The 27,674-nt window shown below is 39.9% G+C and overlaps 3 protein-coding genes across 10 annotated transcripts; all 3 read left to right on the forward strand.

Annotated features, from left to right (window-relative positions):
- The first annotated feature begins 1,775 nt into the window (after positions 1-1,775).
- Positions 1,776-10,079, forward strand: LOC102706185 (protein DETOXIFICATION 16-like). 3 transcript variants are annotated; one of them, XM_040523684.1, is made up of 9 exons: positions 1,776-1,960; positions 7,468-7,761; positions 7,870-8,414; positions 8,495-8,581; positions 8,684-8,740; positions 8,858-9,096; positions 9,210-9,328; positions 9,447-9,533; positions 9,663-10,079. In XM_040523684.1, the coding sequence occupies exons 2-9, from the start codon at positions 7,516-7,518 to the stop codon at positions 9,720-9,722; spliced, it is 1,440 nt and encodes a 479-aa protein (XP_040379618.1). In that variant the 5' UTR covers positions 1,776-1,960; positions 7,468-7,515; the 3' UTR covers positions 9,723-10,079. The 3 variants fall into 3 exon arrangements, with proteins under 3 accessions (XP_040379618.1, XP_040379617.1, XP_040379619.1); XM_040523683.1 differs by having other exon boundaries at positions 7,491-7,761; XM_040523685.1 differs by lacking the exon at positions 1,776-1,960 and adding an exon at positions 4,036-4,222 and having other exon boundaries at positions 7,491-7,761.
- A 1,788-nt stretch (positions 10,080-11,867) lies between these two features.
- Positions 11,868-18,168, forward strand: LOC107304061. 5 transcript variants are annotated; one of them, XR_005811707.1, is made up of 5 exons: positions 11,868-13,019; positions 14,603-14,894; positions 16,621-16,695; positions 17,678-17,708; positions 17,818-18,168. XR_005811707.1 is itself a non-coding variant. In XM_006653248.3 (2 exons), the coding sequence occupies exons 1-2, from the start codon at positions 11,900-11,902 to the stop codon at positions 14,638-14,640; spliced, it is 1,158 nt and encodes a 385-aa protein (XP_006653311.1). In that variant the 5' UTR covers positions 11,868-11,899; the 3' UTR covers positions 14,641-15,451. The 5 variants fall into 5 exon arrangements, 1 of the variants encoding a protein (XP_006653311.1); XR_005811705.1 differs by having other exon boundaries at positions 17,678-18,168; XR_005811708.1 differs by lacking the exon at positions 17,678-17,708.
- Positions 18,169-21,332: 3,164 nt separating this feature from the next.
- Positions 21,333-26,630, forward strand: LOC102709736 (putative disease resistance protein RGA3). 2 transcript variants are annotated; one of them, XM_015836280.2, is made up of 4 exons: positions 21,333-21,491; positions 21,594-21,705; positions 22,332-25,179; positions 26,255-26,630. In XM_015836280.2, the coding sequence occupies exons 3-4, from the start codon at positions 22,334-22,336 to the stop codon at positions 26,262-26,264; spliced, it is 2,856 nt and encodes a 951-aa protein (XP_015691766.1). In that variant the 5' UTR covers positions 21,333-21,491; positions 21,594-21,705; positions 22,332-22,333; the 3' UTR covers positions 26,265-26,630. The 2 variants fall into 2 exon arrangements, with proteins under 2 accessions (XP_015691766.1, XP_040379548.1); XM_040523614.1 differs by having other exon boundaries at positions 21,483-21,523.
- The last annotated feature ends 1,044 nt before the right edge of the window (positions 26,631-27,674 follow it).

Raw genomic sequence — 27,674 nt, forward strand, 5'->3', positions numbered from 1 at the left:
TGGATTTTGAGATATAGAGAAAAGAGATAAAACATCCATATTTGGAGTTTCTCATTTTAATATGAATGATACTTTATTTTTTGATGATAGAATAGATGACTTGCTGAAACCTTTTTTTTCTCACATCATCTATTATTAAGATGGATGATAGGATAGATAATACGCCGAGTTTGCTCTTACTGCCCTATAGCTGATCGTTTTAAGACTGAGCAAGGGACTACTTACAAAACAAATACGAGAAGTATTGGAAGGCTTCTTCTCTCCAGTGAAGAGAAGAGAGAAAGAACTTTTAATTTAATTTTATTTCTTTGATATTTTTTATTCACCTAGATGCATAGAAGAACCAACCACAAAAAAATCTAAGCTCAAACGGTCGAACATCCATAGAATTCTTCAAAGTTCTATCCAATGGGATTTCAAAGCTTCTTGTCCAAAAAAACACAATTTTGTAAGTGGAGTTTCAGATTCTAATTTTGTCAAACCTAGCTAAGCAGAGATCTAAATGCAAGATATATTTTAGCGATAGATCTGATAGTGAATGCATTTTGTAAGTACAACTCTTTTAATTTCACGTAAGTGGTGGTGTCGAATGCCCCCATCTTGTGTAACAACGATCGAACCACTGTCTCTTCCCATGGAAGATGCAACGCACATGACACGACATAGACCCTATCGTGGTATCGTGGTCACCGGCGTTTTGCGACGCATGCCGGTGAGGATTCTCTACAGCACCGTTCCATTTTTGAGCGTGTTTGGTTAATAGTTGAATATTCTTTAAGACCTATTCAGTTTGAATGAATTTTTAAAGAAAAAATGGAGGAATTGAAATGTTTTCTTTGAAAATCGTATAAAATTTCTATGACACGAAGAAGCCCTTAGCCTGGCTGATGTGTGATAGGACGTGTAGTGTATGGTTGTATCTGTTGGTTGAGTCTGTTTTTTTCCGGACGTTTGGTTGGTCCTGCCCTTGTTTAGTTGTGAAATAAATATTTTGGATGTCACGTCAGACGTTTGACCAGATATCGAAAAAGATCTTTTGATACAAATGAAAAAACAAATTTCGCTTGGAAACCACGAGATGAATGTTTTGACCCTAATTAATTCATCGTTAACACATGTGAGTTATGTAGCACATATGACTAATCATGGATTAATTATGCTTAAAAGATTCGTCTCACGATTTTCCCCTAACTTTGCAATTAGTTTTGCTTTTTATCTATGTTTAATGCTCTATTTAGGTGTCCAAAGATTCGATGTGATGTTTTCGGAAAAAGTTTTTTGAGAACTAAACCGGCCATCATATTAGCCATAAAAAACAAAACTAACTGCACAGTTATGGGGAAATCGTTATACAAATCTTTTAAGTCTAATTAGTTTATGATTAACCATAAGTGCTACATCAACTCATATGTGCTATGTTAGGATTTATCTTGTTGTTTTCATTTTATTACTGAGTTGAGTTGCTGAGCATTGAGTTAGTTGCATGTGCTAGGAGCAAGTGAGTGAGTGTATGTAGTGATAATTGTAGGCTGCATGCAAGTGAAAACATGCAGCTACTGCGCGTTGCCTTGGAGGAGTGGCCAAGTCACGGCTGTTAGTGGTACTTTGCATGCAAGAAAGTGCAGCTTGCATGTAGATTAGTTAGTGAGTGGGTGGTTAGCCATGAGAGTGCATGGCCGGGTCGTGCGGTCAAATCGTGGTTGAGTGATTGCTTGATTAGCAAGTGTGTGTGGCTATTTAAGCATGTAAGTGTCCTGTGATTAAGTGCAGTGGAGAACTGAGAGTGCATTGCTTTAGCCGCTGGTGTGCAGCGCTGAAAAATTCTTGTGCGTGCGTCCTTGTATTCATGTGTTTGCCTTCTGGTTAGAATTTCCAATCGCGTGTGTGATCTTGTGCTTGAGCTGGGCCATCGTGTTAATGACGGATTTATTAGACTCAAGATTCGTCTCACGGTTTCTAGGTAAGCTATAAAATTTATTTTTTTAATTTATATCTGAAAACCTCTTCCAACATCCAATTAAACATCCAATATGACTTTTTAACCAACTATAAACACACCCTAAATCTCGATTTCACATAGCTGGTTCTGTGGAATGCCCCACTGCCTTGCATGCCGCTGCAGCATCTATCGTTGAGTTTGTCTGTTCCCATTGACGCGACGCACCAGAGATTGCCAACTAGTATTGATTTTTTGATGCTGGGGTGTGTGTAGTCGTGACCTCGTGGGAATTTATAGCACACGTATAAATATGGTTTATTAGCTGACTCTTTTAATCGTCATATAAGTAATTTGGTGACGTAGAGGAAAGAGAGGTAATTAAGAAGGTAGAAAAGCTATTGTCATGCATGACAACGGCTTAGAGTCGACTCTGATTATTTATTAAAGAAAACTTTTTTGCATGAGGGTGTATAAATAGAAAACTAACGTAATAAAAATTATTTTATTGCATTAGTGAAGAAACCACACCTGACTGTATCTTTATACGTATTATTATAAAATACTCTTGTTGTTGACGTGGCTTGAGATTAAGCCTACAATAAGCTCTACCATTAATCATATTCTTAGAAGGAAGACAACTAGAGTTTGAATGGTAGGGGGTTATTGACCGTGCTATTTGGATGGTGGGTATCGAAAGTTTTAGTGGTAACTGAGAAGGTGAGCTTTTTTATATCTGTAAAAGATAAAAAAAAAGTCTCAATTAGCCAAAAAGAAACAACCAATGTATCTACATGAGCTATCTCCCTTCTCTACCCAATTTTGGCTCGGTCCAGTTCTGTCATTTTCACCAATTTTTTTTATCATTTTATATGTTCCGTACATTGCTATTATTTAACTATCATAACATTCATATATTGAATAAGTTTAGTTTTGATATTATACAAGTCAATTGTTTAGGTTTTGGATGCACTAAATTTTGTTAACCTTCTGCGTTTCAAACACCCAACTTTCTTAATCTTGGGCCCACCACAGCCCCAGGGAGGCATGGATCGACCCAGGGGTAAAATTTACGTTTATTTCAACTAAATAAATTAAATTTTATTTTATGTTAAAAACTAGTTTATTTATTTTATGTACAAAATGCTATAAAAATCAATGTATGCTTGATCATGGATATATGTATGCATTAAACAACATACAAACAACCAAATAAACAACATCGGTCTGAACTATTGCCTAGTTTATCTGTTTCGCTATCTATATGTGTCAAATAGACAACAACTGTTGAATATGCTCATAAACGGGTAGGAGTTATTGACCGTGCTATTTAGATGGTTGTTCAACTAAATAAATTAAATTTTATTTTATATTAAAAATTAATTAATTTATTTATTAAACCAAAGCTGATCCTAAATTATCGACGAATAACAACAGATGTCCATACAGTGGATGGCTCCTGGAACAGTGTTACTACCAACCAATCAGATCGAGCAGAGAGAGCGAATAAAATTTAGGCTAGCTGGAGCCTGACGGCGATCGACCTACCCTGTTTTCCTCCAAAATTTTTAAGTTTATATCACATCGAATCTTTATACACTAATTAGAAGTATTAAATATAGACTATTAATAAAACTCACATTATACTTGAACTATTTCACGAGACGAATCCATTGAGCCTAATTAGTACATGATTAGCAGTAAACAATCGCTAATTATAAATTAATTAAACTTAAAAAATTGTCTAATAAAATAGTCTTTATTTATGCAATTAGTTTTATTAGCATATATATTTAATAGACCTAATTAATCTATAAACATCCAATATGATAAAAGACTATAAAAAATCACTAGATCCAAACAGCCGTGGGAGCTCTGGATTCTAGTATCTGTCCAGCCATGCATCCAAAGATCCAGCCGTGATCTCCAAGAAAAAGCACACACTGACAGGCTGACAGCCATGAGCCATGGCCCCAGCACCGCACCAGCCACCGCCGCCGCCGGTAGCCGCCCGTTGCTCGCGCGAACATGCAGATATGGCGCACGCAGCAAACACCACCCGTTTTTTTTTTCTTCTCTCTCTTTTGATCTTTTCTGATGATTAGCTAGCCTCGCCTCTCTTGTGTCCGTCCGTCCTGCTCCTGCATGCGAGTCGGACTCAAGGCAGCGCTTTTCGTTCTTCCATCTTGCCCGAGGAGGACGACGAGGAGGAGACGGTTTCTCCTCCGTCTCCGGTCTCCCTCGCCGCCGCCGCCGCCGCCATAAGTGGCGCCTCCTGCGGTAGCGGTAAGCACGGTTATTATCGGTTTTTTAATTTTTATTTATCATCATTTGTGTCGCGTCGAAGAGATTGGCTTCTTCAGGAGTTTTTCCTGCCTCGTTGTTTTCTCTTCTGTCGATTCTTCTCCCTAAGTAAATTGGAATTGAAATTGCGAATTTCGTTACGCTTGGACTTATTATGGATACACTTGCTAGACTTTGTTAGTATTAAAGTTCAGAGGTACATTTTTCGTTTTTTTTTAAAAAAATTGAAGATTCTTTTTTACCATCTTTAATGAGGTACTTTAAGATACCTCAAATCAAATATAAGAACTTGTAACGTCAGGTATTAGGCTCCTTGCAAAATTTTAATAGCTCTAAGTATTTTTTTTGTAAGGATCATAAAATCTCTCATTTTTAAAACAGCCTTTAAACTTTGTAATGTAAATAGATGTTTCGTTCGACTTTTGAACCTTATCCTTGCAGTTTTGAACCAAATGCATTCTGCTATAACAAAATGCCTCCAGAATAGTCAAACTCCAGTATCGCCTCACTCTTGTGGCTCTGAACCAAATGCATGCATCTGTTGAACGCTGGGTCGTCGACGTCGTAATCAGAACGAGTCTTTGGCACGCGAGGGTCAGGCATGAGAAACAGAGAATAAAAAAAAAACTGAATGGTATTTTTTTCAGAAATTTTGACATGTGCTGGTTCAAAAAAAATATCGATTTCCTCTTCCAATTACTAATTCGAATTATAGTCGTGTCACAAGTTCAAACGGTCCTTTTATAAGTACAATTCTAGCTCTTAATAAGCAACTTAATTAGTTGCGAAGAAAAGCGAGCTAAATTTCACTCGGTACATAAGAAGGCGATAGAGAGTACGTGCTCAGTTGGGGTAAAATGCAGCTCAATTTAAATGAAAGATAATTTATAGGATAACTTTAGAGCTCCATCTTTTTGTTTCTGTTCATACTTATAAGCAAAATTTTGAATTTTTAACTTTAAATTTGGAGTAGAGTTTGAAATTTTTTTATCGTAGTTTATGTTCTAGCCTTAGCTTTAAATCGCTTTGAACATATATATATAAATTTTATTTTCTAATTATTTCTCAATTACAAATATACCGATTGGTTTTTCCTTGAATAAACCAAACAATCACCCCTTACACTATGTAAATATATTATTTACAGGATAAATTTGAATTTTATAAATGTGACTGCTGTGAGACAGAGATAGGAGCATAGGAAAGAGGAGCAGATCTGGTTGATTAACCTAGCTGTGTTATTTTGTTGATGAAAAATAAAATATTATCTGATTTTTTGTAACTAATTAATGATATAAACGATGAAATTAACTATTGAAAAGATAAAAATCTAGTTTAAGAAATATGAGATAATAAACTTTTGTAAATATTTTCTAAAGACACACAGTTTAGCCGTGCCATATATAAGGACATAGCCTAATAGTACCATATAATTTGTTTCCGACCTAATCTTTTTGCTTTTGTTTATGCTTGTAACCCAAAATTTAATTTTTTTACCTAGAATTTGGAATTAATTTTAGTTTTTTTATTTTATTGATTTTTTTAGTCTTTGCTTTTAGATCGATAGAATCATGTATATAAAAGTTTTATCCATAAAATATTTTTGTTTGCAAATATATATTTCGTTTTATTTTTCTAAAAAAACAAAACGATGAGCCTGTTCATCTTTAGACTAGTAGTGCAAAGGAAATAGCCACACATTAGGTTATCTAGTGTAGAGTGTCCTAATCGGCAAACATTTCTTCGTTGTTTACTGTTGAATCCAGTATTATAGTGTTATATGTTAACTTGCTAAACTTGGCTACCAAGCTAGCTGTTGTTTTCCCATGTTATACTGAACTTCAGCGCTTTGACTGCAATATATATTACAGTTACAGTGAAGCCGGCTCACTTTGACTGGCGATAGCAGTCTTAGCCTCGTATTTTTGCTTTTTATACGTATACCTAACTGTTAATGATTAAAAAAATAATTTATAGGTAAAACTTTTATATATGTGTTCTTAGTGATCTAAAAATTATTGTTGAAAAATAGACTATGAAAAAAAAACCAAAATCAACTTCAAAATTAAGTTTTAAATTTAAATTTTGGTTTATAAGCATAAACTAAAAGGTTTGATATTTGTCTTAAAAAACGGTTTCAAAATACAATGAACTGCCATACATCTTTTTATAGGTTTTACAATAGTAATAATAATGAAACTAGCGCTTTGCTGACCGTTTTGCCATCCAAATTGATACATTTTAAAGTATTTATATAGTACTGCTTAGTATATTCTACTTCGGTATTTGTTCATAAAAAGAATCTCGACCGTTGCTTAAACGCTACTACAAGCAGAAAATATATGCTGCCACTAGTCGTTGATTTGATGGTAAATAAATATGATCATTGAGTTTTAATATACTATAGTTGAGAGCATGGTTAAACAGCTCAGCATTTTTTTGGGTACAGGTAGTACTACTGTCATGACCAGTTTGTCCTTAAATCCAGTTCTATAAAGTGCGTTAGTCTTCCTTGAATATCCTCTCTGGTCACAGGCTAGTGACTGCTATTTCGTAATGCATATATACCCCTATATTTTAGAAAAAAGCTAAACACTATATTTTAGAAAAAATAATTTTATGAATAAAATTTTATATATGTATTCTTAACGATCTAAAATCCAAAGCTGAAAAATAAGAAAAGATAAAAAAAACCCAAAATCAAATATAAATTTAAGGTTAAAAATAAAATTTGATGTATAAACATAAGCCGAAGTGAAAAGATAGAAATGATAGTCAATACTTTTACACTGTAACCATCGATAACCCTTAGAAAAACAAATATTTTTATCCAACTATTGAAAATGATGTCTCCATACATTTTGTGTTAAAAACAGTCTTAAAATACTGTAAATTTGCTACATGCTTTGTCGATTTTATAGCAGTAGTAGTAATAACACGAACAATCAAACTAGCGACTTGGTGACAGTTTTGCAATCCAAATCATTGCATTTTTTCTTTGTGTGTGGAGTTAATAGTATATACAACAGTACTGTCATGATCAGTTTGCCGGATAAGACATATCTTTGTTCTTTCCTCTGCTCGTTTTAGCCTCTGAACTTGGCTGTCAAGGCATGCGTGCCCTTGGTTTCCTCGCGGTTTCGTCCCAAATCGCATGTCCTTATAAAGACTTTTTTCAGATCATCGACTGATTTGCTGCTGTTGCTCACAATCTTCACTTGAGTTAGTTCGCTTCTCATCTCACAAGCAGAGCAAGAAGCTTGGAGCGAGCTGGCATGGCGCAACCGAGCATGGTGGAGCCTCTTCTTGGAGGCAATTGGGCGAGGAAAGGAGGAGAGAGCTTGGTGGTGGCCGAGGTGAGGAAGCAGCTGTACCTCGCCGGGCCGCTCATCGCCGGGTGGCTGCTGCAGAACGTGGTGCAGATGATCTCCGTCATGTTCGTCGGCCACCTCGGCGAGCTCGAGCTCTCCAGCGCCTCCATCGCCACCTCCTTCGCCGGCGTCACCGGCTTCAGCTTGCTGGTACGCGTTCCGTACATGAACGAAGCCTTCGTCTTTGGGCAGGTTTTCTTGAATTCGCCTGACAGCTTGGTGTTCGACCGGTTTCACGGCTATGGCTGGCGGCGGCAGTCCGGCATGGCGAGCAGCCTGGACACGCTGTGCGGTCAGGCGTTCGGGGCGAAGCAGCACCACCTGCTCGGCGTCTACAAGCAGAGGGCCATCCTCGTGCTCGGCCTCGTCAGCGTGGCGGTCGCCGCGGTGTGGGCGTACACCGGGCAGCTCCTCCTCCTGTTCGGCCAGGACCCGGAGATCGCCGCCGGGGCCGGCAGCTTCATCCGGTGGATGATCCCGGCGCTGTTCGCGTACGGGCCGCTGCAGTGCCACGTCCGGTTCCTGCAGACGCAGAACATCGTGCTCCCCGTCATGCTCAGCTCCGGCGTCGCGGCGGCGAGCCACCTGCCGGTGTGCTGGCTGCTGGTGTACAGGGCCGGCCTCGGCAGCAAGGGCGCCGCGCTCGCCAACGCCGTCGCCTACCTCGCCAACGTCGCCATGCTGGCCGCCTACGTCAGGCTGTCCCCGGCGTGCCGGAGCACCTGGACGGGGCTCTCGCCGGAGGCGCTCCGCGACATGCTCGGCTTCCTGAGGCTCGCTGTCCCTTCTGCTCTCATGGTCTGGTAAGTTTCATCTCTTCTTCAAAATTTCAGGTAAATTTCTTGTTTCGTGTTGAATTTGGCGAATTTTACATGTTCTGCAGCTTGGAATGGTGGTCATTTGAGCTCCTTGTGCTGCTCTCCGGACTACTCCCAAATCCTAAGCTGGAAGCATCAGTATTGTCCATTTGGTGAGCGATCGATCGATCGATGTTTTTCATGATTTCAACGCACATTCTTGGCAACCAATTTGCCTCCTCTCCTCTGATCGCAGCTACTGAATTTCCCTGCAGCCTGAACTCCGGCTCCTTGGCATTCATGATCCCTTTCGGTCTTGGTTCAGCCATAAGGTCAGTTTCATCAAATCAAACTGACAAACACACCCGTTTCAGAAACAAAAACAGGAACTGATCAGAAAACTTCTACGATTTGGTTCTGGAGGTAACAATTCTCTGTGATCATTTCAGCACCCGTGTTTCAAATGAGCTCGGCGCCGGCCGGCCGGAGGCGGCCCGTCTGGCCAGCCGTGTGGTGATGGGGCTGGGCCTCGTCGTCAGCGTCATGGTTGGGCTAACAATGATCTTGGTGCGCCATTTATGGGGCTACGCGTACAGCGACGAGGAGGAAGTGGTCCAATACGTTGCCAAGATGATGCCCATTCTCGCCGTCTCGTTCCTCTTCGACGACCTGCAGTGTGTTCTGTCAGGTCGGATGATACTCATAACAAACAGAAATCTGAATGTTTTTGGAACATATTATATCTAAATTTTGTATGATTATCTCTGAGAAATCTGGAATCCTTGTTTGATGTTTATTCAGGTGTTGCTAGAGGCTGTGGGTGGCAAAAGATTGGTGCCATTGTGAACCTTGGAGCATACTACCTTGTCGGAATTCCTGCGGCGCTATGTTTCGCCTTCGTCTACCATCTTGGTGGAATGGTGATCCTACTGCTCACATGAGAAATCATCAACTCCCCCCAAATTCTCTCTCTCTTTTGAATAGAAGAAATTGATCTCTGAACTCTGAAGTCTGAACAATACTTTTTCAATCTTGCAGGGGCTGTGGCTGGGGATAATGTGTGCACTCATCGTGCAGATGCTGTTGCTGCTGGCCATAACGGTGTGCACCAACTGGGAGAAAGAGGTGAGCAAATCATTCAGAGCTTCTTGCTAGCTAGATCACATATGCAGATATACTCCACCGTGTTTTTGTCAGCTTTTGTCAGTGTTTTTCTTGATGTTGTGGCCTGTTTGTCCGTGTGTCTTACCATAGGCTCTGAAGGCCAAGGAGAGAGTTTTCAGTTCGTCCTTGCCTGCAGACATGACGAATTGACGAGATGGCAATACAGGGACTGATGCAAGATAGGAAATTTTTGTGTCTGGCAGTAGTGGCCAAGAAATTCTGCAAGGAGATAAGAAGCTCATGGAAAATCGCAGCTCTGGAGCATCATCATTCATCTCCATGGAACCCATCAGCAATTTAGCATGGAATAGCTTTTCTACGTTGAAACGCCGGCCAGTGAAAAAAAATTCCGATTTGGTTACTTTCGGCAGATGCAGAAACAAAATATTTCGGTCAGATGCAGAAATAAAATGTTATGGAATAGAGAGAGAGAATTTTGTTGACTATAGTGGATGTCAGGATTTAGACAATGAAACAATTTTGGTTCTACTATTGATTGGATGATTACCGTTACGTTTTTGTCTCAATAAATCTTCCTCATCCTTATAAAAATCCCCTATATTAACTCTACATGAATATAAATGTTAAGAATATCGAAATAATCAGAATCGATAAACTCCTAAAATTCCCACATTAATCGATAACATTAACAGCATAAATTCAGAGGTTCTGGTGGCTGGCAGGTTTGGTTGATACACACGGGCACACGGCACAAGTAGAGGCGATGGCAGATGGGCATGGGCCTAATGGGCCATGGAATGGCCATCTTGAGCATTCAATGCTAAGGGGAATAAGTTCACCAGAGGTCTCTTAACTTAACATCGAGTTTTCAAATCATCCCTAAACCATAATACCAAAAATATTGGATCTTGAACTTACAAATCCCGTTTAAAATAGGTCCCAGGACAGTATAAAAAGATGGTTTCTCTGACGTGACATTTTAACCCAAGTATACTTGTGCTGACTAAGCGCTTACATAGCAAGAGTAAATATGGGCTGAGGTGTCATCCTCACCCTCAATCTCTCTTGTCCTCCATCTCTTTACCGGTGAAAAGGGGGGTCGCCACCGATAGCTCGGCTTGGGAAGAGAGGACGGCGGCGGCGAGGCAGGTCGTCGTCCGGGGTGTTTTACGGCGGACGAGGCACGCCTGGCTCCGGCTCTCACTGTGATCTCTGCATGCATTGCCACCGTTGCTTACATGGGAATTAATTGAACAAACACAAACAAAAAATACATAGGAAGAAGAACACATGGCATTGCTGATACCCTCAGATCTTGGAACTCAACAAAAGACCGATTTTGCATCAACAACTTGAGCCATTTCACATGAGATTAGCCTTTTGCTTACCTGTATCATCTCGACACCTTAAATCCCTAGCCAAAAAAAAAAGCAAATACTGCATTACCACTAGCTAGCATTACAACAACTAGAGTTAGATCCAGATGGAACCCGAACAGAGGAGGGGAAAAATTTTCGCAAAAAATACACCGTTTAATAGTTCGATAAACGTGCGCATGAAAAAAGAAAGAACCTGGGGCTAGAAACATGGATGCCGAACATAGCCTATGTACAATTCGTACTAGTATAGATAGAAAAATGATATCAATCCAAACATATGTATGATATTATTAAAACTGTCAAAATTTTTGTTAAGGCTAAAAGTTTGCATTAATTTAGTTAGGGCCAAGGCCTCGTTGTTATAAACAGTGTATTTTATGGAAATTTATACTTTGTTGAAATAATATATCGTTTTCTATTAGCAAGTTTTTCAAACTACTACCAGACAACGTTTTTTGGAAAAAAACATAAGTTGATTAAAAAATCAAGTAAATATATTTTTCTAGTTTATAACAATTAATAGTTAATTAAACATATACTAATAATAACAACGTTTCTTCTACGTCTAAAAAAGCTTCTGGTAGAACGAACCGACTATCGCTAGAGCTCTACGAGGACTTTTTTATTTTTAAACTTTTTAATAAATAATTTTATTACTAATTATCGAAGAAAAATATTTTTAGCATATAAAGTTTTTGGCCATTCTATCATTGGTGACATAGCAACGCAACGCTGCCACGCATGATGTTTAACATGGTAGATAACGTTGTCTAAGCTGGTAGATAACTTGTCTTGTTTTGTCATGCTGTTAATGAGGAGACCAAAATGTTTATACAGAGAAAATATTTTTCTTTATACTTCAGACTTTCAGTACTAAAATTATTTATTAAAAATGTTTTTAAAAAATTCAGCTACAAGACAGTGCGCACCGTGGCCGTCACTTTCCCCCAATCCCCATCCAAAACCCTCGCTCCCGCTCCGCTGACCATGGCGCCGCCGCGGGAGCCGACGGCGGGCGACGTCACCGACTCGCTCGCGCCGGAGCTCCTCTCCGAGATCCTCCTCCGCCTCCCGCCGGACGACCCGGGGCACCTCTTCCGCGCCTCCCTCGTCTGCAAGGCGTGGCTCCGCGCCGTCTGCGACCCCTGCTTCCTCCGCCGCTACCGCGCCTTCCACGGCTCCCCGCCGCTGCTCGGCCTCCTCCACAGGCTCCAGGTCTTGCAGGGGGACCCCGCCCCGCGCCTCGCCCGCACCACCGCCGTGCCCCTCTCCCCCGACCCCGCCTTCCGCCGCGCCCTCGACTGCCACCATGGCCGCGTCCTCCTCCACGCCTCCGACGACGACTGGTACTTCATCGTGTGGGACCCCGTCACGGGCGAGCAGCACCGCCTGCCGGAGCCCGGCATCCCGTGGCTCATCTACTCCGCCGCAGTGTTCTGCCCAGTGGGTGGCTGTGATCACCTCGACTGCCATGGCGGTCCCTTCCGAGTGGTCTTCGTCGCCACCGACGATGATGACGAGCTCGTTAAGGCGACCGTGTACTCGTCGGAGTCGGGTGCGTGGAGCACACCAATCATTCTTGATTATGTAAGCCCACAACAGCGTCTGCAAGACATCTATAGCGGTGAATTGTTTGCGCCGTATGTCCTGCCTAGGCGAGGTGCCCTCGTCGGAGATGTAATCTACTTCACACTTCGGAAGAAAGACAGTACAATCATTGAGTACAACTGGAACATGAACTGCATATCTAAGATTGATGGGCCCGCGCGAGATGTGTACGCCGTGGCCCTCATGGAGATGGAGAATGGTTCACTGGGGTTTGCCTGCATTCAGGGTTCCAGCCTTTATGTGTGGTCGAGGAAGGTGAATTCAGAAGGGGCTGCAGAATGGGTACAATGCTGGGTCATCGAGCTGGAGAAAATGATACCCGTTGCCAATGGCGATCGTAAACCATTTGTGGTTGGCTCTGCAGAGGGTCTGGGTCTCGTCTTCGTGAGCACGGGTGTTGGCTTATTCACGATCGAGCTCAAGTCAAAGCAGGTGAAGAAGGTTGAAGAGCCTGGGGTCTACTATAGTGTCTTACCCTACATGAGCTTCTACACTCCTGGTAATTTAATAGACCTTGACTATCTGCTGTCCTACATTTTCTGTGCAGATGCTATTTATTTTTGTAGTTGTAATGTGACTGCAATATTTGTTACTTTGTGTTACACTGACTGACAAAGACAGTTTTTTTATGTTAGAGAATACTGAATATATGGCATTGGAAATAAGAAACTGATTTATTTTAATGAGATTTGACCATGCATTGTTAATTGCTAATATGCATAAGAACTCCAGTATCAGCTGTTACCTGCTAGAAAAATTAAGAGTAAACTTTACAAAACTACACATAGTTTGATCAAACTATCACAAAAAATATAGATGTAAGGGCTTGTATCACAAAACTATAGATTTAACACTAATTTTTTTCACAAAATTACAGATTTAAGTCACTGTATCACAGAAGTACAAATTTAACATCAATTATTGCAAAACTACAACTTTTGTAACTTAAAAAAATAATTTGGATCTCTATTAGTTAAATACCCGTGCTTTGCTACGGATTTTATGATGTGTTATCAAATTTTCTTATATGAAATAGTCACCTTAATTTGAATTTCTATGTAGATACCAATCTATATTTAACTGGTTTTTAGTATCAAGAAATTTGAGGGCTAAATTGTAAAACTGTACTGAGGGTAGGTGGTGGTGGCAGATTCACTGCCATCACCACTACTCCTTTTTATAGGAGTATAGATGAAATAGTCACCTTAATTTGAATTTATATGTAGATATCAATCTATATTTAACTGGTTTTTAATATTAAGAAATTTAAGGGCTAAATTGTAAAACTGCAGTGAGGGTAACCACCACTACTCCTTTTTATAGGAGTATAGATGAAATAGTCACCTTAATTTGAATTTATATGTAGATATCAATCTATATTTAACTGGTTTTAAATATCAAGAAATTTGAGGGCTAAATTGTAAAACTGTAGTGAGGGTAACCACCACTAGTCCTTTTTATAGGAGTATAAATGAAATAGTCACCTTAATTTGAATTTATATGTAGATATCAATCTATATTTAATTGGTTTTTAATATCAAGAAGTTTGAGGGCTAAATTATAAAACTGTAGTGAGGGTAACCACCCCTACTCCTTTTTATAGGAGTATAGAAAACATGTAGTTCTTTCATAGTATAACCACAATTTCTGTAGTTTTGTGATACAAGACCTTCGATATGTAATTTTATGAGTAATTTGTAGCTAATCTGTAGTTTTGTGATAATTTGGTTAAAGTACCTGGAGTTTTGTGTTTACTCAAACTTTAATGTTATTTTAATTTCTGGCTTAGCTGAAGCTAACTTCTTAGGCTAAAATGATAATGTAGTTGATGAAGCATGAGGTGGCTACTAGGCTAAAATGGATATTGCTACATATTAGAGAACCTTGTTGCTATAGTATTATCCTTTTCCCTCTCTTAAAATTTTTTAGAAAGTATTTTGTTACTTTCTGGCAGAGCTGAAGCTGACATCTCAGACCCAATCCTGTAACCTTTGCCACTGAGCATATAGCTTGTCTAATTGTAAATTTTGAGCTGATCAGTTGGTTATGAATTGTTTCCTTGCCTCCTCGGTGTCTTTTCAGATTGTGGCATATTATCATCGCTAGCGAGGACTTGCTGATCTTTGATGTCAAGCTCAAGAGCAACATTTTGCAAAATGGACAAATCCATCATCTTGATTCTGCTGCCATTGACTTCTTACAGAGCTACTACTATGAACTCATCTATTTTCTGGTTGGTAGTACAATTATGAACAATGCAAGTCAATGTGGTTGTCGTGTTGAATTCATTCTACCAATCATGAAGGCACTAGCTATATTCAGTTTAATAGGCTTGGCATCTTTCAGCTACTGTTTGGTTTTATGTTGGGCCCAGGTATATGAAACTAAATTTATGCTGACTTGTGTTGCTTCCATTCAGAGTTCTTCATTGTTCGTTTTGATCATGTTTGCTTTGATTCCAGCCTTATAGAAATGGGCCAGCTATCCAGTCCCATGCCATAATGTTTGCTAACGATCGTTTGCATGCATAGTTCATTGGTGTTAGCAATCATAATTTGTCGTTCTGAATTTTATTTTCCTAATGTATGTATCGGTTTTGCATCTTGATGAGTTTCTCGCTGTGAGATTTGACCAAAACGTTCCACCAGAATCAGTGAGAAAAACAGCTCCTTCCATTTTCCTTGGATTTTTTTAAGGTACACTCCGGTGCACGTGAGCCATCCATTAAGACTAATCCAATGGCTTAGATAGATTATCAATGTGATAGTTAAATTATGTAGTAGTGCAGTAAAAGGACAATATAGGTTAAAATAATTGTGGCATTGTTGTAATTTGGGAGTATTGGAAGTGTAGAGTGCTAAGGGCTTCGTATGGGGATTAGGCTGGTCTTGTCCTAGACCTAGGGCAGCACGGGATGCCGTCGCCGCCGCCGTCGGGAGGGCATCCCGCATCGACGCCCGCCGGTCCCGTTGCCGGTTGGGCAGTTGGCCGCCAGTCCGCAACCGCCATCACAATCCGCTCCCCCATCGACGCTGACGCCGTGAGATGGCACTCCCGCGTCGACTCCCATCGGTCTGGTAGCCCGACGGCCGCCGGTCCGTAGCGGCCGTCGCAAGCCGCTCCGGCCAACCGTGCATGTACATGGATGCTGGTCTCGCTGCCACCGTCACAGCGCTCCGCTACCTGCACTGACTTGGCACACCTGGCGCACGTCCTACTCCAATTCCGCCTCACCTACATCTCCTGCGAGTCCCTTGTCGTCGGTTGCACCCCTGCGCCATCGCCGCGCACTACGCCCGCTCCCTCAAGGATCTATAGTTTGACATCTTCGTCATCCTGCCCATCCCACAGGTCAGCTTCATCTCTCATCACCATTTTCAATTCACCCCCATTTTCACCATGGGGATCAAGGATCCTGAACACCTAGACCGGCATGATTCATGCACATCACGATCTAACCATGTAGATGGTTGATTAAACGCTCGTGATTAGTAGGCATTCATTATGTCTGTTTCTGAGACACATCACAGCTTCCTTGTCGAACATGTTACAGTAGGAATTGTAGGGCACACTACATTAGCAAGTACATTGCAGGTGCAGACAATCTCCAGTTGCTAGTGAGAGAGCCCATGTGTAACCGAAAACCTGCAAGTTTCTACTTCCCTACTTGTTTATTGAATGTGACAATGGATGTACGTAGTGACTAGTGAGGCTTCGACTACTGGAATTACCCTGGCCACAATGATGGATGGGTTAGCTAGAATTCTGACCGAAACTCAGTAGTAGATAAGTGATAATAGAGTTCAATGAGCTTACTGAAGAAGTATGGATGGATGAAGGTGTAACGCCAATGATTGGCAGTGGTCGTAGACTAGTAGTCCACAGCCGTCGTCACAAGGTGTTCCCCCGTTGACGCTGTCGTCGTCGGATGCCACTCCCGCCCCTCCACTTGCGCTAGCTCCGCCACCGGTGACCCACCCATGCGGCCCTGTTCTATCATGGTTTTCAAATAACTAAAGCCATCTTTTGAAATAATTCAGTTCTATCTTTTTTGTTGCCTATGTGAACCATAGTTATCTGACAAGAACATTTCTCGTAAGGTGTTTATAGGACTTGGGCGTCTTCTGTTGAACTGGCAGAACATATTCCGGTATGGTTCTCTGAGCACAAGAAAGGTAACATTTAAACATCAACATATTTCTGTATTGGAGAACAATGTGAATGCTTGATACATCTGAATGCAATGTTCAACATTTTGGGTTCTCTGTTTCAAATATAGTTAAAAATGTATTCAAGGAGTGTCTGCCATCTGCAGGATTTTCTTTTTTGCCTACTAGTATATCATGAAATTTTTTTATCCTGTATATTCATGTGATGCACTCAAACTACATTCAGTTACAACTAAATCAGTATGTTTTTCTTGTACATAATTTCACTCCTTCTTAATATATCCCCCGGTTCTTACCGGAAGTTTTCAAAAAAAAAAATCAGTATGTTTTTCAGGTTCTGGTATGTTGCTTTTCATGGCTAAATTTACCATTTTTTTTACAGTGGAAATTACATCTCCTGCATTACTTTGAACATGGAAGCAATAAACCAGCGTTTGATTGTCTTCTTTTGCGTTGCCATTTCCTGTTGCACCTGTAAACTTAATCAATATTCTTCTAAAACAAAGGAAATACAACAACTTAAATCTAGCTGTCTAAAATTACTCGTGGGCTCGCCTGCATCTGGCATCCTTATTAGTTGAAATGTTTCTTTGATCATTTTCTAGCTCTACCTTGTTAATTGATATAAGGCACCTAGATGTCACATATTTATTGAGATACCCTTGTTAATTTATATATGGGACCTAGCTAAAATGTTTCTTTTTTCTAAGAGTTTTACTCACATTCTTCCTTTTGTACCTCGAGGTGCCGGTAGCTCGTGATACCAAATCATTTCTGATCGCTGGATCCAACAGTACACATCCTACTTAGCTAGATCCAATGGTGAGAAACGATTTGGTACCGTGAGATACCGGTACCTCAAGCTAAAAAAAAAGTAAAACTCTAGCTAGATCCAATGGTGAGAAACGATTTGAGGTACAAAAGGAAGGACGGAAGTAAAACTCTTTTTCTAAACTGTGACTTATCCTCCCTTGTTTCCGAACACCAGATGTTGAAACCAGGAGGTTCAGCTGAAAGAGGTAGTAACACAGAAATTGGACGAGGCAACTGGGATTTCTGCATGCCCTGTTATGAAATGTTAGGATATTATCTTCCATTCTGTCTAAAAATATGTTTGTTGCAATGCAGGTTCCTAAGCTTAGAAAAGATTACATTGATGGGGTTTCTGTCCAGCTGATTTGGAAGAGAAACTTGCTTTTGGAAGATTACATTAATGAGGTTTCTGCCTGTTCCAATGATTTAGGAGCTTAAGGAGACCGCACCTTGCATTTTGTAAACAAATTAGGTAAAGTAGCTGGCTGTATTTGTTGGCTTGTGCACATTTGGTTTCGGAATTGTATTTGTGTAACCAATCCATGTTGGTTGTAATTACTTTGTGATGTATATATGATGTTTGGCGCACAAACCAGATTGTACTGCTGCTGTAAATTATTTCTACAGATTGTGTGATGACATGTGTGATAGCATGAAAGAATATAACATCGCTTTATATAGTGTTTATTGGGCGTCCCTGCTGGCTGCTCTGCTGTGGGCCTGTGGCCAATCTGTTATTGTTTGTTCAAAGTAGGGAAACGATACTGAATTCTATCGTAAATCCATAATCATGAAACATGACCTCGTTCGTACAGCTTACTGAGCAAACTTTAATGGCATTCAACCAGAAGAAACATACATGGTCTACTCCCTTCCCTCCATTTCACATTGCAAGTTTTTTACCCTCATACAGATGATAACCTCAGGACATGTAAAATTTGCAAGATATCTCTAGGGAACAACTAAACAAGGGGCATACTTGCATATTCGCTCCATCTTGTAGAGCATCATTACTTTGACTGTTTTGACTGCTCAAATGGTGCTCGCACAAATAATTGTCTATGGAGAGTGACAACTGCTGAAGTTTGGTGAGGATCAATTCGGGAGAGCAAACTAATGACCTAAAGTGTACCAAAGGAATTCAATTTATGACGGACGGAGAAGCTGCCGGAGACGGATGGGAGGCGAGGCCAACGGCTGAGGTCCGGCTTGTGGATGGAGACGGGGCTGGCGGGTGGCGGAGGGCCTACAGCCGAATAGAGGCGACGTAACGACGCCGTTTCTCTCTGCTCCAATGCTCCATGCGTTCTTCTTTCTCCCCAGCACGTTCTCTTTGTTTTTTCTTTGCCGCACGTTGAGCCGTAGACGGATGGGCCTGCTATCTCAGCCCACTCAGAAAATAAAACAAAAAGACTAATTTATCCCTCAATTTATTTAAGCAAATGACGAAAATATTCATTAAAATCAATGGTTATAGATTTATCTACTACACTACTACGCATCTAAGTACGGGGTACCGTAAAAGCTCCCTTTTCCTTTGCCTCAGAAGATATTTCCCCTCTTCGGTTGTTAGGAGAGATTCTTCCGTGACCGTGCTTGCTTGTAAATTTGAGGCAAGAGGGGACTGTTTTAATGACATGAACATATTCATCGTTTTTGGCAAACGTTATGCTGACTGAGAACAGGCAGTCATGATGTAACCAAGAAGTGGCAAATGGCACATCATCGCACGTTATTGGCAGTATCCGTGAGAGTAGCATTCACACTGTGGATGAGCCCCATAAAAGATCCCCATCATCCAATTAGGATGAGACCAAGTGGCTTTAACCGAGTCTACGTCACCCTTACACTTTTCTATTTTACCCCACATATTTTTCTTACTTACATAAAAGTATAAATCTTTACAACAAGAACCTTAAAAATAAAAGATTCCTATTAAATCTACTCCTCTACTCTCTTTCTATCATTTTCCTCTTCTCCACCTCCCCTCCAACGACATTGGTTCCTCCCTTCACTGCCGCCGACGCTTCCCTCCCCCATTCATGCTGGTGATAAACTCCTCTCCTGCTCCGCCGCCACCGTCGACAGCACCTCTCCTACTTCACTGTGCGGTGCTTTCCCTTCTCCCTTCTTGCCGGTGTCATACCCCTCTCCTTCCCACCTCCCTAGCCGGTGACGGTCGTGCAGTGGCGGTAGAGCTCAGGCGACTACGTCACAAATTGGGGGCTACACCTATTATTATACTCTATGTTTAATTCTTTTACATTTAATCATAGAGTTGGGGGCTACACCTATTATGTATGTACTTGATGCACCTAAAGTTTTAATTTGATAGAGTCTTTATCAGACTTTATGTTTAAATTGTTTCTGATTTAAGCATAGAGTCGGGGCTACACCTAATAGGTGAATTTATTCGATGCACCTAGTTTTTTCTTTTCTTCGAAGCCCTACACAACCTCTACAATTTAGGAGAACAAAGCATTGGAGAGATGTCCAACATATTGTGTGAAGATATTCCTGGTGATCAGTCTAGTTAGTTGTAGTTGTCTGGGATATGATAACATGTGGTGGGTTAGGAGGCTACCTTTGATGGGTTTTGGATCCCAGGCCATCAGAGGTGACCCATACACCAGTAACCACTTACCTATGATGATATCCATACCCGACAGAGATGAGGGTTTTGGCCCCTATGGTCATAGCTAGGCTGGGCCGGCATAGTGGCGCCAGCTTCTATAAAAAATGTAAAATATTGTCCTAACACATAATTAAAATATTCTGTCCTAACATAGAAGGGCCGCGTTCGGCAGGTAGGGGTAAGTTAACTTATCCCTGACATGGAAAACATAATAATAGATTAGTACATGATTAATTAATTATTAAAAAATATAAAATAGATTAATATGATTTTTTAAAACAACTTTCCTATAGAAAATTTTTGTAAAAAATACACCGTTTAGTAGTTCGGGAAGCGTGCGCATGGAAAACGAGAGAGATAAGTTAACTTGAGGGGGGCAAAGAACGCGGCCTGACTCCATTCTATGAACTTCTTCGTTGAAAAGGTCTAGTCTACACTAAGGGGTTGTTTAGATGGGGCTAAACTTTTTAGCCCTATGTCACATCGGATGTTTGGACACTAATTTAAAGTATTAAACATAGACTAATGAAAAAACTAATTTCATAAATGAGTGGTAATCCGCGAGACGAATTTTTTAAGCCTAATTAATCCATAATTAGAGCATGTTTACTGTAGCATCACATAGGCTAATCATGAATTAATTAGGTTCAATAGATTCGTCTCAAGAATTAGTCCAAAATTATGAATGGACTTTATTAATAGTCTACGTTTAATATTTATAATAAGCGTCCAAATATACGATAGGACAAGAGACTAAAAATAAGTCCCTTGTCCCAAACACCACCTAAGACTGACTGGTCAGTCAAACATATGGATTGAGCAATGGTATCTCTTTCTCCAGCCACACGTTCTCCTTCGAGATATTCACGATTCTTCATAGGCGCCGTTTAGATGGCAAAATTTTTTGGGGAGAGGTCTCATCGACGAATACAGTCATACATTTGAAGTATTAAACGTAGTCTAATTATAAAACAAATTTCAGATTCCTCCTGGAAACCGCGAGACGAATTTTTTGAGTCTAATTAATCCGTCATTAGCATATGTTCGTTACTGTAGCACTTATGGCTAATCATGTACTAATTAGGCTCAAAAGATTCGTCTCACGATTTTCTCCATAACTGCGTAATTAGTTTTAATATTCATGTATATTTAATGCTTTATTTAAATATCTAAAGATTCGATGTGATGTTTTTAGGAAAAAAAATTTAGGAACCTTAGTAATTTCCCAGAAGGCTAGCTGACGAGTTGTGCGTGGAAGCAGCGTGTGGCCACTAAAGAGAGTTCAGCCCCTTCTTCTACCTAGGAGGAGGAGGAGTGGTGTGTTCTCTCCGTTTGAAGTTGGGAGACGAAATTGGTACTCTATCTGGATCTGGGACTAGCGAATCTGTATTCTCCTTTCCTCCTTTCCTCTCTAATCTCTGTTCATATAAATCTAATAGTTTTTGTGAACAAACAGGTGATTAATTGCTTCGCTCGTAACATACGTTAAGAAGAGCAAGGTGAAGAAGAGGAGCTAGCCATAGCTATGTAGTACGATTATTTGATAGAAAGATTTGTGAAGGACCCAGGTGCGTGATCCAATTAATTCCCCCTTTATGCCCAGCTTGGTATATTTTAGAGTGTTAGAAGAGCTTTTTTTTATTATTTTGAAAAAGTATCTTGCAGTACCATATTTTTCAGTATAAAAATTTAGGATCTTGAGGTACAAATGTATTTAGGTACTATAATTTGACACTAAAATTTTTGATACCTCGAGATACTTTTCAAGGATGGTAAAAACCTATGTTAGAAAGTACTATGGCTGAGAATAGAAACTGTTATTTTCCAATTGTACACCAGTCTGCATGTTTAAATCATGTGTTCTTCGTCAATTTTATACGTACCATAATAGCAACCGTTAATTAAAATTTCAAATTGTGCTTGTTGTCATATATGTCATAGTTTTTTTTACCATACTTGACAAAGTTTCATAAGGTATCATATTTTTTAGTACGAAAATTTAGTACCTTAAGGTACAATATATCTTAAGGTATAAAAGTTTTGCACTAAAATTTTTGATACCTCAAAATAATTTTTAAATATGGTAAAAAACAAGTACATTTTAGTAATTTACTTTTAATAAGTCTATATATGTTCTTGTAATTTTCATTCTATAGATCATGATCTAGACCCATCATAATTGTATTTAATACAGCCATGGACAGGTACGTCTTTGGAATATTGAAGGGAGCTGCTGGTCTTGCTGCCGATGCCAATGCGTTCCATGAATTCTTCAAATGGGTCAAACCACACATCTTAGCTGCCACACGTACTCAGCGGCAAGTGGATTCAGGAGGGCTAGCATCAGCATCAGCTGGAGACAACAGAACAGCTGCACAGCACCAAATTCAGGATGAAGATAAGCTTGAGAAGCTCGAGCACAGCCTTTGGGCGATCCAAACAACCATTACATCCACAATGTATGACCTCATCGACCGTCTTGAATGGCAGAGCCACAAGGAAACAGAAGCCAGACACCTTCGCCAGATAAAGGATGTAGTGTACGATGCTGAGGACCTCCTTGATGAGTACAATTACTATGCTCTAAAGGTGAAGGTGGAAGCGAGCAAGAACGACTTGGGGCAAGATCACAGGCATAAAACCTTTCTGGAGTTCTTGGACAGTGTTAACTTCAGCAAAGTGATGGAAATCCAAGACAGATTGAAGCTTGTTCTTGACCAATCCAAGGATTTGGACTTGCACAAAACACCCAAGAAGTTTGACCGATTAGTCAGACCAGAGACATGCCGTGTCCTCGACGAGCCAAAGATATTTGGTCGTGAAAAAGAACTGGAGGAATTGAAGCAAATGCTAGGAGTGCATCAACGCAAGAGAGGCAGGCCTGTGGCACGCCCCACAACAGGTGAAGCAAGAAGGGCAGAGTTACCTGTGTTACCCATAGTTGGCATGGGCGGTGTCGGGAAGACAACCATGGCCCAACAAATCTGCGAGGATGGAGCGGTACAGAAACACTTTGGCTGCATAATCTGGATATGTGTTTCGGATGAGTTCGAAGTAAACAGGTTAACAAAAGAGGTTCTGAAGTCTCTTGGAGAAAAAAACTCACAAGACACTGATTCAAGGGATACTCTTATGGTCAATTTACGTGATCGTGTCAAGTCAAAGAAGTTCTTTCTTGTCCTGGATGACATGTGGGATGATGTCTTAAAAGATGAGAAAGGATGGAGGACATTTCATAGAGCTTTAAGCAATGGTCTCGAGGGTAGTAAGATTTTAGTCACTACTAGATCTTCCAAGGTTGCTAACCTAGTCAGCAACAGTAATCACTATGAGCTGAAGGGATTACAAGAGGATATTTTGTGGAATTTCTTCAAACTATGTGCATTCGGATCCAACAGTTCTCCCAATAACCCAGACTTGGAGTGCATTGGTAGAGATATACTTCCCAAGTTGAAGGGTTCACCTTTGGCTGCCAAAACTCTTGGACGCTTGTTGAAAAGCAACCTAAGCATAGAGCATTGGGAGGACATATCAAAAAATGAGCTGTGGCGATTACAACAAGACGAGACTGACATTTTGCCAGCCCTTCGACTGAGTTATGTGTACTTGCCACAGTACATGAAAAGATGTTTCTCAATCTGTGCTCTGTTTCCAAAGGATCACATATTTGAAAAGGAGTTTTTAGCAGATATCTGGGTAGCACAAGGCTACGTGGAGCCTCAAGATGCATCTTCTTGCTTTGATGACCTTGCAAATCGGTCTTTTTTTCAGCATGCAGCTCGTCAGAATAATAAGTACGTAATTCATGACTTGATACACGATACTGCACAGCTAGTCTCCAAGGATGAGTGCTTCATCATTCAACATGTAAGTGACCTAGCTAAAATCCCTTCCAAGGTTCGCCATCTGTCAATATCTACTGATGGAAATATCAGCTGTGAACAATTAGTGTATATTTGCACACAACACAAAAAACTGCGGTCCTTGGTATGCAAAAAATCTTACAGAGGTCGAAAAGGTGTTGCTCCTATGATTGATCGTTGGTTCATGGAACTTGACAATATCCGTGTATTGATTTTTAATCTTTCAACAGTGCAAGAGTTACCTAAAAGCATAGCCAACTCAAAACATTTGCGTTACCTTGGTTTATTCGGAAGTTCTACTTTCGAGACCCTTCCTTCATCTGTTAGCCTGATGTATCATCTCCAGACTATAAATGCCAAGGATTGTAAATTCAAAAGATATCCTGAACGTTTGGGCAATCTGATTTCCTTAAATAAAATTATATCAAGGGGCTTCAGATATATTAAGAATAACTTTGATGAGCTATACCTAAGTTGGCCGGAAAGAAATAATGACGAGACACAGATGACAGAGGAACAGATTAAATTGTTACCACATCCACATTGGAATTTTCAGCATTTGATAATAGAGTATTACCCAGGTGAATCTTTCTCCAGCTGGCACTGGCCTGACTTGCTGTCAATGCTAACTTCACTTAGAGTTACTGGTTGCAAGAACATTCAGAGCCTATCCCTCACACCCATCTCTGTCTCTGAGGCAAGCAGAAATTGCACTGTTGAAGTATTTTCATCCCTTTCAAAAGTCATTATTAATCGTTGCGATGCACTATTGAGTCTTGATGAGTTCCTGATGCCCGCTTATATGCCTGCCCTGAAGAGTATTGTGGTGGATGCTTGTTACCAATTGGCATCTCTGCCGGTTGATCAGCTCCACCGTTTTTCTCGATTGGAGGAGTTAGGCATTTCAGCATGTCCCGAGTTGAATATGCAGAGGATAATGACATTACCATCCTCTCTTCAGAAGCTCTGCCTATGGAATTGTCCAAGCATAGAGCGCATTGATAACAGCCATCTGGGGAGTTCTCCGGCACCGCAGTTACTCGGACTTCACCTTCGTAGATGTCCAGATCTCACTTCTGTTCTTGGTGTAATATCTCTTCCCGAAATAGGGAACGTATCCATAGATAATTGCCCCAAGCTGACGGAGATTCAACAGCCTTTCAGAAGAGGTTATGCCTGGTACGTGTTATGCAAACCTAACTTCATAGCTCTTCGATTAATCTGTTAAAAATGGTCATCTCCATATTAGAATAGAGTGATATCATTAACTGATTGATAATCGTTTCATGCTAGAATTGATCGTGTATTTTTTTTTTGTATAATTTCTTGGCCTCCCGGCTCCCTCAAAATTTCGTAACTGGTATTATAATTATTTGTATTTTCATCAATTGTGGTGAATGGACCGACTCCCGTTGGCAGCTGTCAAGTACTCTCTTCATTTCAAAACATAGGGCATATTTTGTTTTATTAGGATAAGGATTCAATCAATAATTACTTCATTAATATATTAATTGTGACACAAAAGTATAATCATGAAAAAAAATTAATACGAATATAACAATATCAATTTTGTGTCATAAAAGTTATATTCTAATAGAGTGATCTTTGATCAAACTCTTACGCTAACAAAGCAAAATACATCGTATATTTTGAAATAGAGGGAGTAAACAATGAGCCAATACTTTTTCAAGACTTGATGTTTACATTAGAAAATAAAAGCGATCTAGATTACGTTTACTAACTGTAGAGAGCATTATAGAACAGCTAGTTCCCGACATAGAGACGGGTTATGTAGATGATTCCACAAGTTGATGGAAATAGAACAGATTTTCACAAGAGGTGGCTGGTATGTGTTATGAAACCACACTTTATATCTCTTTCCTTGTTCTGTTAAAAATGGTTGTCTCCATCTGTCGTAGAGTGATCTCATGAGCTTTTTGATAAGTTTATTGTGTAACCTATTAATGTCACAGCAATTTGGCATACTGAAACTGCGCTGCTTCCATTATATACGGCGTTGTACTTTTTGTACAATCTTTAGCCTCCTCAAAATTTCATAACTGGTATTACAATTAATCACATTTTCATCAACGATGGGGAATGAAATGATTCCCGTTGGCTGTCAAGTACACGATAAGCCAGTACTAAATTTCTCAAGACTTTATTTTTATATTACTATGGCGTAGAATACTTGTTTAGCTCTAGTTTTTTTCTGTACGCAAAGAACACTTAAATAAAGTATGAAATTGTGCAGGCCTAATTAAAGTTGCACATGTGAAAATGAGCTGTACAAGGTTCCGTTTGGCTGGCGTCATGGGCACAGGAGTGGAAGATGTGGGAGATAGTCTGCAGAAGAAAAGCTCAGTTTAATTAAGCTGTGGTCTGGATGCTTTCTTGGCCACTTGGGGATTGTAATTCTGTATGATGAATAAAAAAAAAACAATGTTCTAGGTAGAATGTTATTCTCCTAGAGTGTTTGGGTCTTTTGGCACCTGGGTAATATGTGATGCACAGCAAACCTTGCTGTAGAACTCCTCTGAATTATAAAACTTTGTAATAAGTGGTTGTAGCTTCTTTGAAGTCAAGGTTGGATATTTATCCATTATCTAAAAAAGAACTCCTCTTATTTTGCTGCTTATTAAAGTATTTGGTTCTGACTGTAATAACTGCTTGGTTTGAATCAGAGCCTCAATGAACATAACTTTGTTTTACAGTGTCTGGTGCCAGCTTGATTGATCCAGTCAGGTAGTTTTCTCACATACATGTCTACCGTGAACAAAAACATAAGGATGTTGATAGGTTGTTTGAGATAAATTAGAGCACATAGAAGCAGCCATGTAAAAATCGTCTTGAAATATAGATGACTGTAGCCCTGTATGCATGGTCAGTGGAGGACAACGACGATCTTCTGGTTCCTCTGTTCCTTTTCTACCATTTCCCTCGCCGGTAGGGGTGAAAATGGCTTGGAAACCACTTCTACCATTTCCGTTTTTATATCTATTTTAGAATTGGAATCAAATCGAAAAGTTTGGATATGAAAACGAAATCGAATATTATCGAGTGAATACGGCAAGGAAATTTATTGCATTATAAAAATGCTCAAACCGAGCTTCCAATTTTTTTTTCTAAAACAATAGACTAAAAATTCCAAACTTTAGCAACTCACAATACCACTTCGTATCATAAGAATTACAACCAAGTTCATAGAATACTTTGTCAATGTTTGTCTCAATACTACGTAACATATTATTATAAATTAAAGTGTACATCTCACAAATATTACAAAGCACATATTATATAATAAAGTAAAGTATACATCATACGTGATAACAAAGTGAAGTGTTTGTGTATACGTCTTGATTAGTTAAGAACTTAAGGTTAACTTGCTATGGGCCGAGCTATCTAGGCTAGTATCGTGAATTTATGGCATATGGGCACGTGGAAATTCTGAGAAAAATTGCTCAAAGTTTTCAACTGGTTCCGATTTTCTAATGGATAGTACTCTTACGTATCTATTCCGTTTTCAAGAAAAAAATATGAATCCATTTATGATAATTTCAAAAAAAAATCGACCTATGATTTCTGTTTCCAAAAACTGATCCGGAATCCAGAAAGTTTTTGAAACTTTTTCATCCCTGCTCCTTGGTACAACCTGTGACTGTATGCATGGTCTG

The sequence above is a fragment of the Oryza brachyantha genome, chromosome 4 (assembly GCF_000231095.2).
Source record: "Oryza brachyantha chromosome 4, ObraRS2, whole genome shotgun sequence".
Classification (NCBI taxonomy): Eukaryota; Viridiplantae; Streptophyta; class Magnoliopsida; order Poales; family Poaceae; genus Oryza; species Oryza brachyantha.